At 31.5% G+C, this 17,719-nt stretch overlaps 2 protein-coding genes across 2 annotated transcripts in view; one reads left to right on the forward strand and one right to left on the reverse strand.

Annotated features, from left to right (window-relative positions):
• LOC134690938 (nucleolar protein dao-5-like) overlaps positions 1-17,719 on the forward strand; it is a 358,745-nt gene that overhangs the window by 72,077 nt on the left and 268,949 nt on the right. The gene's annotated exons all lie outside the window — the stretch shown is intronic.
• LOC134689630 (perlucin-like protein) lies at positions 7,984-16,481 on the reverse strand. Its single transcript, XM_063549597.1, has 5 exons — positions 16,362-16,481; positions 11,700-11,803; positions 10,949-11,039; positions 9,550-9,760; positions 7,984-8,043 (listed from the first exon to the last, which is right to left on the reverse strand). The coding sequence occupies exons 1-5, from the start codon at positions 16,402-16,404 to the stop codon at positions 8,019-8,021; spliced, it is 474 nt and encodes a 157-aa protein (XP_063405667.1). The 5' UTR covers positions 16,405-16,481; the 3' UTR covers positions 7,984-8,018.

Here is a 17,719-nt window from a genome sequence, read left to right on the forward strand (position 1 = left end):
TCATTGGCACTCATATAACATCTTCTTATATCTATATATGAAAATTATATATACTAATAGAGAATCCAACATGTCAAAAATACATTGTCGATCAAACCCATTAAAATTTGCAAGTTAGATCTTGTCTCTGTATTCAAGGATTTAGCAAAATCATTATTTAAAAAAAACCAACATATTCCACTGTTAGTCTCAGGGGCCAGGGTAAGCACGCAACCGGGTGCGGGATTTTCTCGCTGTATTAAAGAGCCATTTGTGGCTTTCGGATGTTTTCTGCTCTTTGGTCGGGTTGCTGTCTCTTTGACACATTCCCCATTTCTATTTTCATTTTTATCAATACAAGATAATTTTTCCGATGATACAACATGCACGAGATATTGAATTGACAACTACGATAAACTTTCATTCAAAACTACTACAATGAAGGTTTTATGAATAATTAAAAAAGTAAGACACATGATCATTCTCATATACCAAATAAAACGGCGGAAATTTTACAGAAAGCTATAATTCACGTACGACATGAACTAGGAACACCCCAATTAATTCCTTTAAACATTGTGCATGAAATGTCATTTGAATCATTAGTTATGTCGGCGGCTAAGGCATACACATTTTGACAATGACCTACATTTTGACAATCCTAGTAAACAATTTCGTGCAACATATGCAAGAAAGATTGATTGATTGTGAGATGCTTTACTTCTATTGGCAAATATGTCATGCATGTTCATGACCGGAACACATGAGAAAAGTACAATGAGTGTGTATTGTAACGTAGGACGTCCTGGATGAATGTCAATTTGGACTGTTCTGGAATATGAGGCTTTATTAGATATGTAATATGTCATCAAGGAAAACTGACTCTTAAGAGTCATTTTTGCTTAATTGTCCATCTAAACTCACTTGGTATGCCATTATTAGGTAGGCATTAAAATTCCATGATTATTTGGGTAATTTAATTTCATTAACTAAGCGTCTTTGTCATATTCGCCGCTTCACTATTATATGTATTCTTTATCTGTTGTCTAACTTAGACGGTCAGTTGTGACCTCGATCAGTGCATTAGAGTCTTAGCTGAAATTATAAATGAAATGAATGGTAATAATGTACCACCTTTTACTTTTAAAATACTTTATAGTTTAGAGTGTACAAAATGTATTGTTTTGTAGCATGTACATCGACGATTCCCGGATCAAATAACACAGCATTGACTACAACCATGACAACATCACCAACAGCTAATATGATTCAAATAAATCTTTCAGCAACAGAACCTCAGTGTGTTTGCTCATGTGATAACATAACAAACACTCCGCTAACAAACGACGAGCTTATCCAAAAGATTGAACAGCTTAGATCAGAGCTTACTGTAGATACAAAGAAAACAAGCAGATACAAAAGGTCACTTATATCAACAGCAGATGACAGGTCGTCCTCAAAATGTATTGGATCATTTAGTGTTGTTGTCCTAGTAATTGTAATTTGCGTTATCGTGTTAATGGACTTTCGCTATTATGCTCCTAAAGTATTTCCACAAAAGAAATAAGTACTAAGAAATGACTTTAAAAGAGTAATGATAATGTAAGATAATGATTATGATTTAGTCATGTTAGTATTACCGGAATTTTCCTACGATGGATATTTTTAATTTCAAGGCTCTGAATATCTAATATTTTTCAATAACTATATTACATTATAGACTTTAAATGAAACTGTAAAAGACCAAGCTTTCTGCGTAAGAGAAAGGTGGTCAAGCACGAAATTTGTTATATATCTATAATATATGTTGTTGAATGAAAAGGTTTGTCAATGTCAATATGCTCTACTTCTTTTCGAAGAATTTTCTTATAAATATATTCGGTCAATAAAAAATGGTTTAAATGTTTTATATGGATAACAAAATAAAACGAGAACTTCCAATTTAAATATACATACCATGTTAAAGCATAAGGGACATATTTTTGTATCGTATAGTGCACATGAACCCAAAAGAAGTGATAAAAAGTTGATGTTTTCAGGAAATGATAAGAATGACATACACTGTGAATCTAGTATTTCAATTCTAAGAATATGTTTTATACCTGTTGTGAACACATTTTGTGTGAAGTTAAGTGTCAGTTAAAGAAAAAAACATGTCTTCAAGAAAAGTACTACTTAACTGGTTATCTTTAAGCGTTTTAGTGTTAAAACATTATCAGTGAGTAATGTAAAGTTGATTTAAAAGTATACATTATATGTTCCGAATTGCAATATATAATAAATAATGAATATAACAATAATGTTATGAAAAGTTTTCGGATATAAAGTAGTTACATAATATGATTTTATTTCAAACTGTTAAATCAAAAAGATTAAACACACGTTTATGTTTAAATAATAATAAGTATTACATACGATTTTGTTATACCAAACTTGAACAAGTTTATAATCAACTGCATAATCAGCAAGATTTTACAACAAATGTACAATTAGGAAACGGCTTGACAAAATTAGTATGCATACTATTGATATACACGTAAGAGGTTGTTTTAGAAGATATAATGAGTACCTCTACTTTAGAACTTAAAAGTGATTAAAATGATATTAAAATTGGTTGTTATCAGTTCATGCAGATAGGAATTGAACACTTCAGAAAAACACAAATAAATTACCCCGTAATTTGAACTTAGTTTTAAAGTAAACGGTACCAGTAGCTGCTTCAAATCGCTATTTATTACACCAGGCTTATAGATTATTTGACCCTCTCTATGTTTAAAATATTATAATCAAGGATGGAAGAAAGTTATGATTTTATTTTGTTGTGGATTAATATACACAAATTGCATTTCTTTTAATCTTTTGTGCGTTAGTTTTCGTAAAGGGAAAAACTTTGTGAATTAAGTTTTGTTTATCCTAAATGGAACCTTTGATGTCGCCCTTACCATCTGCTTATAAATGATTAAAATATGTAGAAAGCTGATACATTTTTTAGTGTCTTTGCCATATTGATTTTTTTGGGGAAATGAAGCAAGCACTGAAAAGTCTTTAAACTCTTCAAAATAGCATAATAATTTTTTTATTTTGTTGTGAAATAATAGCACCAATCAATGCATTCTTTTAATCCCGTGTGAGTTAGTTAAAATGACTAATTGCTTATAAATCTTTTAGATATGTAGAAAGCTGCTATATTTTTTATGGGATCAAAAAAAGCAATGAAGCAAGCACTGAAAGGTCTTTAAAATCTTTATAATAACATGACTTGTTAAGCTCAGTCACAGGTATTTAATTAAAATGTGTATGTAATTAAATTAAAATGCTGCAAATGTTACATTATCGGTTAGGAAAAAGATATATCAATTATTTTTTGAAAAATAATGGAAGAATATGAATAGATTGTAGACTGACAATAGATTGATATAGAAATTGTTTAGAAATATTCACATTTTACCAAATAAATATATATTAACAGAGTTGTTGCATTGTTATTGTTTCGACTATGTATGCTTCAATAAACATTTGCTTGTATGGTTTTTGGTTTTAATGCTGTTACAAGTTTATCTTTTTGCTCTTTTGTTGGCTTTTCATGACATGTCTATTTCAAAAATGACGACAAATACGTTCTAACATTGATATGTTCTAACATTGTCTGTCTTAACCAGAATCCAGTCCTAATTTCCATAATGTGACCTTTACCTACCAATTTAGACAAATCACTGTTTTTAAAAAAAAATATAGATCAAGTCAACGATCGTCACATGATGATCATGATATGCGTGTCCTGGAGCACTTGACATAGGTCCAGAGTTTGGTTGGGTTTTTAGTTGCCCAGTCTTGAGTTTTCTATGTTGCATTTTATATACTGCCTTGGATTTTGCCACGGCATTGTCCGTTCGTTTTCGACTGTATTGTTAAAATATCCTATTGGTTTATTTTGCCTTTCTTTTGAAAATGTACAATATAAACGTTTTATAAAACCGAATTAACGTTGAATAACAAAAAGATCGAATTTCAAGGAAAGGTTAATTATTTAATGGCAAATGAAAAATACACGTTATTAATTTCATGAGCCCGAAGTGCGTTCCTGTTTAACATTCATCGGGAACGCCCCAAGCCAAACTCTTGAAAACCAAGGATGTATAAAAACTGAAACATTTGAAGATGTTAATAGCCAAAAAAGGACAGATAAAATAGAGAATTTCATCTGAGGTCAACTCTGCCTTTGGGAGGTCGACTTTTCTTATATTTTACAAATTTGTTAGAGGAATATTCAAGAAAGGTTTGATATAAATCATGTCAGTACCAAAGAACGGACCACTTAATGACTTCACGGTGATTCTATAAACAGTATTATACCCTGAAAGGTTATTTATATAAAATTTAAAATCACATAATGTTTTAGTTTTTTGCTTTTAGAAGCTACTAGTTTTGTTAAAGAATGGCTAAAAGCATTTTTATGCTTTTAAATTCGATGCTTTTTATAAATGTTAATCGTAAAGAGCGTCGTCATTTGTTATATATATATATATTCCGTGGTCTACTTCTATTCTTTTGAAACTTGTTATTTATATAACATAGCTTTTCAATTTTCCTACATCAAAGATTGAATAAAATTGAATACTTATCGATTGTTTACATCAATTTAACGAAGCACTGCCCTGAACTGAAAGTAATTGATAAAAGCTACACAGAAGACTTCTCTGTGAATATATTCAAATGTAAACGAGCTAAAGCTTTTTTTTAATTTAAAAATAGCAAATGAAAGAGTTTGGGTTTATTATTAAACATCATGTTCCTGGTTCTTTCAGTGAAACACGCCCGAGTTATACACTTTTACAAGACTTCCCCTTAATTATCAATGGTTTAAGTTGTTAACTACATGATTTCCTTTCGTGTGTTTGTTTTATTATAGTACTTATGGTTCGTACATCAACAGAAACTGGCCGTCATTATTCGGCTTAAGTGAAGTTAAACAAGATTATTCATATTATTCATTTCACGTATTGATAATTCTAAAAAGAAAATAATTCAGAAGCACAACATAATATTTATAAGCGTGTGATTATAGGAAAAGGATAAAATACTTTTATTTTCCGTGCCAGAGGGAGAAATGAAGATTTGTTCACCATAGAAAAGTCATATTTCTCGAGGGTATCTCCCAAGGGAATATGACTTTTCGAGGGAAAAAAACACCAAGGGAATCGAATGTTTTATTCCAATACCTATACCTGTTTACTTCTGAACAAAAAATATTAATTACATAATTGTTTTTATCCGTTTTTATATAACTAAACACAACATACATAATGATAATCAGTATCGATTTAAAGTTAATAATTTATTCATTTCTGTTTGTTTTTAGATCATGAATATTTTTCTAAAACAAAATGACTATACTATCTAAAAACCACGATAAAACGTTATAAAACATTAACATCGGGAAACGTCGCACAAGGCAATCCAGACTTTCAGAGGGGGAAATGATACTAAGAAAGGAATATGAATATAATTCGACGTCACGTGGGATCATATCTTGATTTCGCTATCAAAATCAACATGCAGTGAAATTAGATATTTTGGTACATGTGACCTTACTGTAAATAATTCACGATGAGCAAATCTGACTGATTTTTGCAGTAATTCTCAATTATGGTAAGTCACCAACATAACCGTTTCCTGAAAAGATTGTCCATGCTGGACATATCGCCCGGTAGATTATCTCAATAATCTACCCTATATTTGAAATCTAAATCGGCTTTTAAACCCATTGATTATGAGTTGCGGCCTGTGTCGATGTAGGCCGGGATCTTGGTGGGTTTCCTAAAACTTTTTATTTACTTTCTCATTCCTAATATGTCCCTTACTTCACACCAATCTATTTATGATACAAAGACGAATCAATTATGGTAAGTCACCAACAAAACCGTTTCCTGAAAGGATTGTCCATGCTGGACATATCGACCGGTAGATTATCTCAATAATCTACCCTATATTTGAAATCTAAATCGGCTTTTCAACCCATTGATTATGAGTTGCGGCCTGTGTCGATGTAGGCCGGGATCTTGGTGGGTTTCCTAAAACTTTTTATTTACTTTCTCATTCCTGATATGTCCCTTACTTCACACCAATCTATTTATGATACAAAGACGAATCAATTATGGTAAGTCACCAACAAAACCGTTTCCTGAAAGGATTGTCCATGCGAGACATATCGACCGGTAGATTATCTCAATAATCTACCCTATATTTGAAATCTAAATCGGCTTTTCAACCCATTGATTATGAGTTGCGGCCTGTGTCGATGTAGGCCGGAATCTTGGTGGGTTTCCTTAAAAATTTTATTTACTTTCTCATTCCTGATATGTTCCTTACTTCACACCAATCTATTTATGATACAAAGACGAATCAATTATGGTAAGTCACCAACAAAACTGTTTCCTGAAAGGATTGTCCATGCTGGACATATCGACCGGTAGATTATCTCAATAATCTACCCTATATTTGAAATCTAAATCGGCTTTTCAACCCATTGATTATGAGTTGCGGCCTGTGTCGATGTAGGCCGGGATCTTGGTGGGTTTCCTTAAAAATTTAATTTACTTTCTGATTCCTGATATGTTCCTTACTTCACACCAATCTATTTATGATACATAGACGAACCAAACAATACAATGAAGATGAACCCCAAAACAAAGATTGACTGAAGGTTTCAACATTGGACAAAAAATGTTTATCTTTGAAACTAACTGACATAAATGAAAAATTATATCAGCGTGCGCTCAGACTAAACTCAACAGTAGTCATATATACTGATAAAACCCAGGAGTATTGGCTTCAATTATAAGCCTAAAGGATTTATTTTTTTTATTTTTCACACTACCTATTGTATACTTATAACAAAATACATCAAATTTTACACCATTGAAAGAATCGATGAATGTTTGCTCCTGTTTTTTAAAATTTTCTTGTCTGATGTTCTAGTCTTATGAGAGTTTGAAATGTGGTTAAGATATGAAGAAAATACAGAACGACTTATTTAGCAATGGTATAACTGAACAATTTAGAATAAATGATGGTTTAATTATGTGAGTGGCAAGCAAGGATATCGTGTATCTAAGTTCTCAATCTGTGCGTCACCAATATTATTGTATATGGTTTGGTGTATTATAACATTACAATTTTTGAATTTTCATTATCTTACTGACGTCTGAATTTTTTCTTTCATTTTTTTGTGAATAAACTCATCATAGATACCAGGATTAAAATTTTGTATTTGCGCCAGATGCGCGTTTCGTCTAGAAAAGGTTGATCAGTGACGATTGGGCACAAAATATTTTGAAAAGACTTAATAAAGTACGAAGTTGAAGAGCAATGAAGACCAAAAATACAAAAAAGTACACCAAATACAGCTATGGTGATCTATTTCTGAGGCAGTATTTGAAATATTCAAAGTTTTGTTTACAGTTTATATCTAATTATGACCATAACAATGAAAATTCATATCAACACCACAGGAGTGCTGACTATAGCCAGAAGCATTCTCCGAAAGTCTGCCTAGAAATCATTTCATTTTTTCATTTTTCAACACGATAAATATTCATCCAATAGGAACACGTTAGTATCCTCATTTAAATACAGCTGTGATTAAATCTATAATTGTCTTATACAGACATATAAATTCCCTTAATGGGAACCTTATAAAGAAGTATATGGTTGATTGTATAAATATAAAGCGGTTGCTATACTTCCTAAGTATATATATAACATTAAACTGAGAAGTCACTCTTTCTGAAAAACATACCATTTTTTACTAAACTACCGTGTGACAAAAACGTTTGGTAAGGGATTGGGGGGGGGGGACTAGTAAATCTAACCAAGTGCATTAGATCATCTGCTGTCCATATGAAACGTTTACTTCATTTAAAGGGCACTCACCTAAAAATAAATATAAAAAAAACACTGAAAATGCTGACGAATTTATCATTTATTATAATTCTAGAATTTTTTCTCTGCCATATATATATACATCGATGTTATCGATGTTATCCTACGACTGGATTCTCCAACCTGCAACATACATAAAGAAAAGATGACTTGTAAAACAAATAAAAAAATAAACACCGCAAAATACATTATGATTATAAGATATGTTCAAAATATGATGTAGTTTTGATATCGACGACATCGTATCGGTTTAAATATGTACCTTTACTATATGTTTCACTGTAAACTGTCGATATCGCTGCCTTTTTGTCGGTCCAATTTTATACTTGGTTTTATCTGTTTAAATTGTTTAAGTTTCGATATCGATATTTTATAAAGTGTTTGTCTGACAGAGCTGTCCAAAATATCTATCTATATTTATCTATATAGACAATAATGTTTATCGTGATTCCTTTATTTAGGATGTCGATATCGACGTTATTAATGACATCGACTGGAAAAAAACAAATGTCTTTCGAAATAAACAGATATATCTATTTAAGATGTCGATGTCAACGATATTGATTGCATCAAGTCGAAATCGACAAAATATGTTTCAAATATCTATCTGATACAGGTATCTATAAGGTCAATATAGTTTCTCCTGATTAGTCTGTTCAAGATGTATATAATAACAATTATGTATCCAAATTAAGAAATTGTCTTCATTATTTGTTATAATTCATTAGGTCAAGTTAAATACCATAATGAAATATTAAGATAATGAGATGTGCGATATACGATGAGACAACTAGATCACCCCAGACACAATGGCGGGATGATGTGAACAACCATAGGTCACCTTATAGATTAAGATATACCGGCATGACAAATGTGATTGTTTTCAATGGGAAAACAAACATACTACATGTATACTGACTTATGTACATGTAGACGTCAATAACTGATAAAGAAGATGTGGTATAATTGAAAATGAGATAACTCTCTTGATATCTATTATGAGTTTATCTAAGTCACAATGTAATGAAAGTTAACAATTATTATAGGTCAAAGTAAGGCCTGCAACACAGAGTATTGGCTAACACAGAACCGCAATTTATTAAGAGCCCAAAAATGACTAGTGTAAAACAATTCAAACAGGAACTCTTACAGTCTAATCTTTTTTTTTTTAAAACGTGATACTCATAGTAGGTTAAAACATATATGAACCACTCCAGCAATCGACAACTGAACAAGAGGTCCCTGACTTAAAAAGGTGCATAAAAATGCAGCGGATTTAACCGAGTAAATTACAGGCGCAAACTTTCATCCTTTCATAAACTACAGACTACTAACCAATGTTCAACATGTTTTCGAGCTCTTATTCCTTCTGTTAAATTTCAGAAGTTGTTAGAACATGAATCAATAAATACAAAATGCGAAAAACAGTTGAAAAAGGGTCGTCATATTATCAAGAAGAACGACACATAGACAAAATAGAGGAAACTATATTTCACCTTGTTATCACTTAAATGATAATAGCAATGTAACATAACCAAATGAAATTTAGTATTTATTCTAATGCATCAATTTGGAATGTAGCCACTTAAGTAACTTGTTTAAGTTAAAATCAAAGGTACAAATTCTTACTTTTTCTCACAAATATATTTGATCTGGTTCGTGCAAGGTGAATCATTCCAGAATGTTTGGTAGACTCCACCTGTCAGCAGACAGTCTTCTTGACCATGATTATTATTTGGTTCTCCTGGAAACCAATTCGAATAATCAAGTGTTTCGCCATTTGATGCCCATTCCCATTGTCCTTCAGAAGGTTCATCTGTTCCATCCAACCAGAAAAATCCTAAACAGCAGAGAATATTTTAACATAGAGCAATATTAATTCTAATCATTATTCTTATTCCTAAGATTAGTGTTTAAAACGGTTGAAACCATTAATACATTTTTTAATTTCTATAATGCAAACTGCAAGTGGTTTTATTGAATTTGCTTGAAAACTGATGCTTTGAAATGATCCATTATATCAACCTTTTGTGTTGCTTGAACAAAATTTTAACAGTCACAGTCAAAAAGATTGCGTTTATTCTTAAATGTATGTTATTTTATTCGGCCTGTTTTAACTTTATTTTTATTCAAGCGTCACTGATGAGTCATTTGTAAACGAAATGCGTGTCTTGCGCAAATTCCAAAATTCAATCCTAGTATTTATGGTGAGTTTATTTGCATTGTTATGTCAAACAGTATCTTATATGTCATATGTATCTCAGTCATCTTCTTTGGACGTCTTTGATGTCGTGTTAAATCAGTCAGAAACGCCACATGAACAGTATTCAATTCACAAACTTTATCATTGAAGCTCGACTGTTCGTTATCTTCAAATAATTAGTGTACAAGAAAGGTAGGGGTAGAAGAAGACAAAACCAAGTTTTAAAAACTCAATCTTCTGTAATATTCTTGAAAATTCTGATATCATCACCCAACCAAAATTTATAATTTTAAATGTCTATTAAAATATATGTTATTTTTAAACAAAATCTTGTGAAAAAATGAATTAAATACAACAGGAATACTAACGTGACACAAGTCCAAGCAACAGATAATAATTAAACTCCAAAATATAAAGTCATACTTTAAATATATTTCAAAATCCACATGTTCTATGAAAACGGATCTTTTCGTCTTTCATTTAGTGTTAAATTTTTTACCAGATACAATTCATTTGAAAATATCTGTTTGTTATTCAGTTTTTATATTACGCATTGCAATGTTCCTGTCTTTACCAACCAGCATAATGACAATAGAAAAGTCGAAAAACCAAATTATGGAAAGTTTCGTTGTGTATAATCTTTTTCCCGTGTTATGACAAACAATTGGTTTAAAAAAAATTGAAACGGATGTTTGGTTCTCCTAAAAAGGCAATCTGTTTGACAAACATAATTTAAATCTAATAAAAAGTTCTCCATAGGGATCAATTTCATAATTGATTGAGAAATTGATTGTTAAGTGTTATGTACAGTATGAAGCTTCCCACCTCCAAGTTTAGTCATTTCAGACCATATGAACGTATTTTCTTCATTTGTCTCTATGACAGCAAGTTCTGCGTGATGTGACTGACAAGAAGCCTGTAAAATATACGAAAATACTGTTGACGATAATACTCATTATTCTATTTAATGTATAAATCATAAAAATACTGAGAAGTTATAAAACTTTTTACGGACAAAATACCCACTTACGCTATCCTAACAAATGGACATATAATCGAGACCACAAATATGTGTGAGACATGTGATACAAAAAATAATCAAAATAAACTCAACCTAAATACCAGAATTTAAAATGGTGTACGCCAGACGCGCGTTTCGTCTACAAACGACTCGTCCGTAACGCTCGTATAAAAAAAAGGCAAAATAAAACAACAATATCCACCAGTGCTCTGTAAAAATAAATGGTTTACTTAAATCCGAATTAACTTATAACATTGTTTAAAATGCTCAAAGCATATAACATAAACTGCTGAATGACTTATTGATTACCGAAACCTAGATATTTGATAACAGTATTAAAATGTAAGGAACATCTTATTCCTGTTTGAATACGAACACCTAAACACAGCTTTTTATAAGCTTTTCACAGTTTGTATACAATTTCTGGTGCTTAAATATTTTCGGCCTTCATCTCTGAAGAGACCAACTCGTTGGCCAAATGTACAGTAAAATCGCTACCGTTTTATGTAGTATCTACATTTCAAAGTGTATAGAGTAAATTAACAAGTCACCTACAGATGAAGTATCCCAGGTTTTCGTATTATCGCTGAAGTAATAGCATGATGTAGAATTATGTATCCAACCGTTTTGACACTGACAAACAATATTCTGGAAACAAGCTGCAAAAATAATGCATATTCGAAGTCGAATTTACAATTTAAATTTATGAGCAAAGAGGCAATATTATTGGTTGATAAGTTATATATAAAATACGAATGTTATCTACTTTTGGTGCACATCGTGACCTTCTTTTGCTGGTAATTCACTTTCTATTTGAAGTCAAAGATTGTATCAGTCCGAAATAAACTCATTTGAAAACAGGTCTATATCCGTATTTAATGTAAATCTATACACACGCCGTTAGGTGTTATATTTGGACGATGTGTAACGAAATAAACACCCTTTTCAAAACTTCATTCTCTGAACATCTTAGTTTAGAAACTAGTTACAAACCCTATAATAAATTAACGCAACCATATTGCTATCATCTCGTATAATGTTATTTACAGATTTTACAAACCAGTTCGCATTGGAAAAAATCAAAAGGATAAAAGTTAATTTGCCAACAAACCTTTTGATTGCACTTGTGATAGTTTCCAATTTTCCAATACATGTATAGTCCGGCTTTACACGTTAATACTGATGCTCTTAACATTGTCAAAACACTTTTGCTTTGGGTGATTTTCTTTGGCCAGACACATTATGAGGCGTAATCCATTTACAGAAAACACAACTTAAAAATACTTATGAATTCAGCCGATGTAAAACGCGAAAAAAGATACAAATATACTCTTTCAAAATGGATTAAGACTCCAGGTTGCATTTTGTAAATACAGCTGTTTATCAAAACACGCCTCTTTTGGGGAGATCTTGAATATTCATAGAAAATTAATTTTGTTTACATACTGTTTCCCAGTTACGCTCTCTTTTTTAAAAGAAAAACTTAGAGTATACGCAGTGATTTCTTTAAGACTATAATTCTGATAAATGAGTATTAATGTGAGAATAACTGATTTTAGAGAGTTTTCTATTTGAATAAATGTCTGTATAAGTTGCACTTTGTAAATACAGCTTTTATCAAAACACGCCTCTTTTGGGGAGATCTTGAATATTCATAGAAAATTAATTTTGTTTACATACTGGTTCCCAGTTACGCTCTCTGTGTTCCATCTTACAGAGACATAACTTGGGAATGTTACCAGTAAATAAACATGTGCATATTGTTTACATTGAAATCTTTGGTAACCTTTCATTCGAGGTAGGGTTAGTTAAGAAAACTAGTGTTAGTTTAAACTCTGAGAAGTTCAGGGCATATAAACGTTGAAAAAATGCCGCACATCCCTATATTTTGACCTTTGAAAAAAATTGTGGTGCATATGAACCTTAAATTCTAGGATAAGATTTGTTTCAAAACTTCATAGTGAAAGTGATACAGTTTTAACCGTAAAAGGAGTTCCTATGGGAAATTGCATTGTCAATATTTACTGATATGCAACCTATATAGGGTGAAAAAGGGGAACATTCAGAATTTAACCAAATTTTTTTTATTTCACAGATTTTAAAGAAATTAACTCAAATATGAAGTTTTATAAATATTTAATGAAGATTGATAGAATCCTGGGCCTTAAATATGATGACTCAGCATACATTCACAGTTTACAGTATGCATAGTTTACTTAAAGTCCTGGATACAAAACTAATTCATAATGTTTGCATATTTGTAAGTTAATTGTTAAGAAGTGCTTATATTTACTCTTCGCAGTCATTGAAACTCAAAGATCATTCCTGAATATTATTTATGGGGTAATTGTGTCCTTTCGATAACTCAAAAGTAAGCCTCAACACCCAAATCTGCTTTTTTGTCACCACAGCATAATAAATACAAGCTAGAAAAACAAAAATATCTCAAGAAAACTTACAATAGTATGTTCTATCCTGAATATGTACTAAATATTCCGAATTGCTAGAAACAGCAGAATGATTTAGGAAATTTGAGGCCCCAGGGGCAAAACACATAGAAAATTGCCTACCCCTGGGTCATAAAACAAATAATTTAACTTGTAAATGCTATGATTTTATGATTTTAAAGTTCTTGATATAGAAAACAATAACTACGCTTGGAAGTTATTCGAAAATCAGATGTTAGCAGTCATCTCTACAACATTTTAAGTGAATTTATATCTCAGACTGGTATCTGCATACATACAACTATTGCAAATATGGCTTTGTTTGAACACTTCTAGCATATATATTAGCTAAATTGTGTCAGATATATGGTTACAGGTGATACTGTTGTGACAAGAATTCTAAATTGACCATTTGAGGCAGAAAATGTGTTCTTTAATTGACAAATAGGCATACAGTAAGATGTGGACTGGAGAAAGAGGCTGGATTGGATACTTTATATAATCTTGAATGTTGTAATAATTGACTGCTAAACATACATTTATAGTATTCTGGTATGCTTTCAATATGTTATCAAAACAGTTTTAAACAGGTTCTATGCATTTTGTATCAGAAAATATGCAAATAAGGTAAGCTGGCAATAATTAAAGTCTTGTTTTCAAATTCTTTAAAAAATTGAAACAGGGGAGGGGGCATAAAATGTATAGTAAAGAAAAACTTAGAGTATACGCAGTGATTTCTTTAAGACTATAATTCTGATAAATGAGTATTAATGTGAGAATAACTGATTTTAGAGAGTTTTCTATTTGAATAAATGTCTGTATAAGTTGCACTTTGTAAATACAGCTGTTTATCAAAATACGCCTCTTTTGGGGAGATCTTGAATATTCATAGAAAATTAATTTTGTTTACATACTGGTTTCCAGTTATGCTCTCTGTGTTCCATCTCACAGAGACATAACTTGGGAATGTTACCAGTAAATAAACATGTGCATATTGTTTACATTGAAATATGTGGTAACCTTTCATTCGAGGTAGGGGTAGTTAAGAAAATTAGTGTTAATTTAAACTTTGAGAAGTTCAGGGCATATAAACGTTGAAAAAATGCCGCACAGCCCTATATTTTGACCTTTGAAAAAAATTGTGGTGCATATGAACTTTCAATTCTAGGATAAGATTTTTTTCAAAACTTCATAGTAAAAGTGGTACAGTTTTAGCCGTAAAAGGAGTTCCTATGGGAAAGTGTATTGTCAATATTTTCAGAAATGCAACCTATAGGGTCGTTGATAGAAATCTGCATAAAAATGAATGGATCTTTTGAGTACCGAATATTCATCAATTTTTAAAAGATCCATATGTTACAAAACCTTTCCTTATCTCCATGACACATATTTTGTTATCCTCGCAGATAAAAATCATAATCATCAATGGGGAAATAATTCAAATTACGTACACTGCTTGATAAATGAAATTGAACATAAACTATGCCGTTAGTTTTCTCGTTTGAATTGTTTTACATTTGTCATTTCTGAACCTCTTACGTGGTTTATGATTTGCTCATTATTGAAGGCCTTAAATGGTTTATTTCTGTTTCATTTGGTCTCGTGTGAGAAGTGGTCTCAACATATAACCCAGAACACTTAAATAAGGAGGGAAATAGGTGTGTTTTATATATTCCTTTGGAATTTCAACCAAAAATGGAGAAATAGATGTTCATCGCTCTATTTGATACCTTTATGTGTACTTTCAAATGCTGCACGAAACCTCTTTCTAAATGGTCAACATTAACATATATATATCATTATCAGCAATGAAGACAGTTTTCAGATTAATGGTCAAACTACTAATTATTACTTTGGGACACCATACAGCATATGTGGTAGACTTTTCAACAAATTGTCGGCATTCCTATGGGAATAAACAGTGTGCATCTCCCCGACAACTGAGTCAGAGTTCCCTTTGCAACATAACAAAAACAAGAAGATCGAAGTAGTGAGATCATCTTATTGCACACTAAGATATATTGATGATGTTCTTTCCAATTAAGTTTTTCTTTTATTGATTGGGTTCCAATAATACTTGTTGCATATCTTCTAGAACTTGAAATTAAAGAAACAACATACACGGCGTCCTTCGCCTCATGCTTAGACGTATATCGAATTTGACATAAGCGATCATCCCAGTACCAGAGTTATGACAGACGAGATAAAGAAATTTTAAAAATTAAAATTTTCCCCAACCTTAGAAGCAATATACCATATTCATCAGACTTATAAAAACAAACGTCACCAGTGTCTGATGAAAAGGTTGATGAACCTTATTTATACCAAAATGTCCTTGGTTCTAAAGAAGTTCATCTTAAGATACCTAGACCTTGTTGATAAATATTTCGTATCAACTTCAAAAATTTTATATGATGGTCATGATATATATATTCTACTGACGTTGTTCATCATCTCAATTACGTGTAAAAGTGTCTTTTTAAATTATTAACCTGGGTCAAGTTCTCCTCTGACGCGATGTATTTTTCTTATTAACTATAAATTTTAACCTAGACATAATGTTTGTTTTTAAATTAACCGACTGTTAAATGATTTTGTTTGATGGTCATTAAATCAATTATCAGTAAAAATACGATTTATAGTATTATATTGCATTCAGTAGCATGATACCTATATTAAAAAAAAGTGATTACTGTTAAATTATACATAATTTAAAAACAATTTTACTAAAGTACTAGTATGCTAAGCAAAAGTAATAAGTGTGACATACCAAATAAAAATATCAAAACGCAATAAAACTTGTCTTTATACATCGCCTTAGATTCGTGTATATATGATCCCTATGCGTGCTTCTTCACATTTAACATGTTTAATAGTTCTAATCGTGCTTATATAGTTGGCACGTTTATGTAAATATTTGATAGTACAAGAGATAATGCTGGTTTGAAAATAATAGATATAAGTGCGTCGTAAAACTTTCAAGTATTATCAATTTACCAGTAATCGGCAGTTACCGATTCAAAGATAGCAAGAATCTGATTTTAAAAAAAGGGATATAGGCAATATTGTTTTCGTCTGAATATTAGTAACGGAAGACAAATAGTAATAAAGTGTCGTCTGCCTTTGTTTGTAGAAACATAAACATGTCGCAATGTTTTGCTAGTTCCCAACCTTTATAACAAAAGGATTTTATTTGTTTCATTGGTTTATGTTTACCATCAAATACACAATGTCGTAACTATGGAGTTATCCGCTATATTGACTTTCTAAAATCCATAATCTGTGATTTATTCGATTTCATCAACAACAAAAAATAACACCTATCACAAAAATGTTATTCTAATGAGATATAATATGATATAATACACATCACGGGTCCGTGACCGGGTTTAAGTACATACGCCATACTTTTAACCTAAATCTTAAATAATCGTATTGTCTCTTTCCGAATCTTTATGTTTGAACCCGCCTTGGTTTTCTTACTACAACCAGAAACTATATGCGATATAAACTATGGTATCGGTATCGACTCGACCCGGAACTTGTTTATTTATGGTACAACTAATTATGTAGAAAATAAAAGGGTCGGGAATGGTGTAATTTGTTATAGATCACCATGTAAACAAAGTCGAATGACCGTCTTAACGTGTTGGTATTCATCTGCTTTATACTTTCTTCGATGTTTCAGTACGTGTCCAGGATCAGTAAACGTGAACGTGAACGCAAACATTATAATTAATTATTTCCTATTATGATAACGTATCTACATGATACGAATGAGTCGCCTTGGGTTATTCTTGCACGCGATTACGCCATTTTGAATCAAGGCTCGTGACCTCATGTGTACGTTTCTATGACAGTTCGAATTATTGAAAAAATATACCATAGCTCGAACAATCCTAATCTTTCAACGACTCTCCGTAGACAAAAAGAAGACTACTGGATTAGACAATTGGGAACTGCAACACCGTATGGCTGCAATGACAAAATTGATGGTATAGGTATTCTATCTAGTCCTTCGTGTAACTCGGTGAATGTGATGAATATTTTCAACTCGACTCCTCAACGTAGACGTAGTCATGGCCATCGTCATTATACATCACCCTCTCTGCATGATGTCTTTATTAA

The sequence above is a fragment of the Mytilus trossulus genome, chromosome 11 (assembly GCF_036588685.1).
Source record: "Mytilus trossulus isolate FHL-02 chromosome 11, PNRI_Mtr1.1.1.hap1, whole genome shotgun sequence".
NCBI classification, from domain to species: domain Eukaryota; kingdom Metazoa; phylum Mollusca; class Bivalvia; order Mytilida; family Mytilidae; genus Mytilus; species Mytilus trossulus.

Excerpts from the sequence above, each read along its gene's own strand:
- LOC134689630 (XM_063549597.1), bottom strand. The coding sequence starts at position 16,404 with ATGTATAAAGACAAGTTTTATTGCGTTTTGATATTTTTATTTG. Across the intron at positions 11,040-11,699 it reads AAACCTGGGATACTTCATCT|GCTTCTTGTCAGTCACATCA; the intron begins GTAGGTGACTTG and ends TATATTTTACAG. Across the intron at positions 8,044-9,549 it reads AAATATATTTGTGAGAAAAA|GTTGGAGAATCCAGTCGTAG; the intron begins GTAAGAATTTGT and ends TGTATGTTGCAG.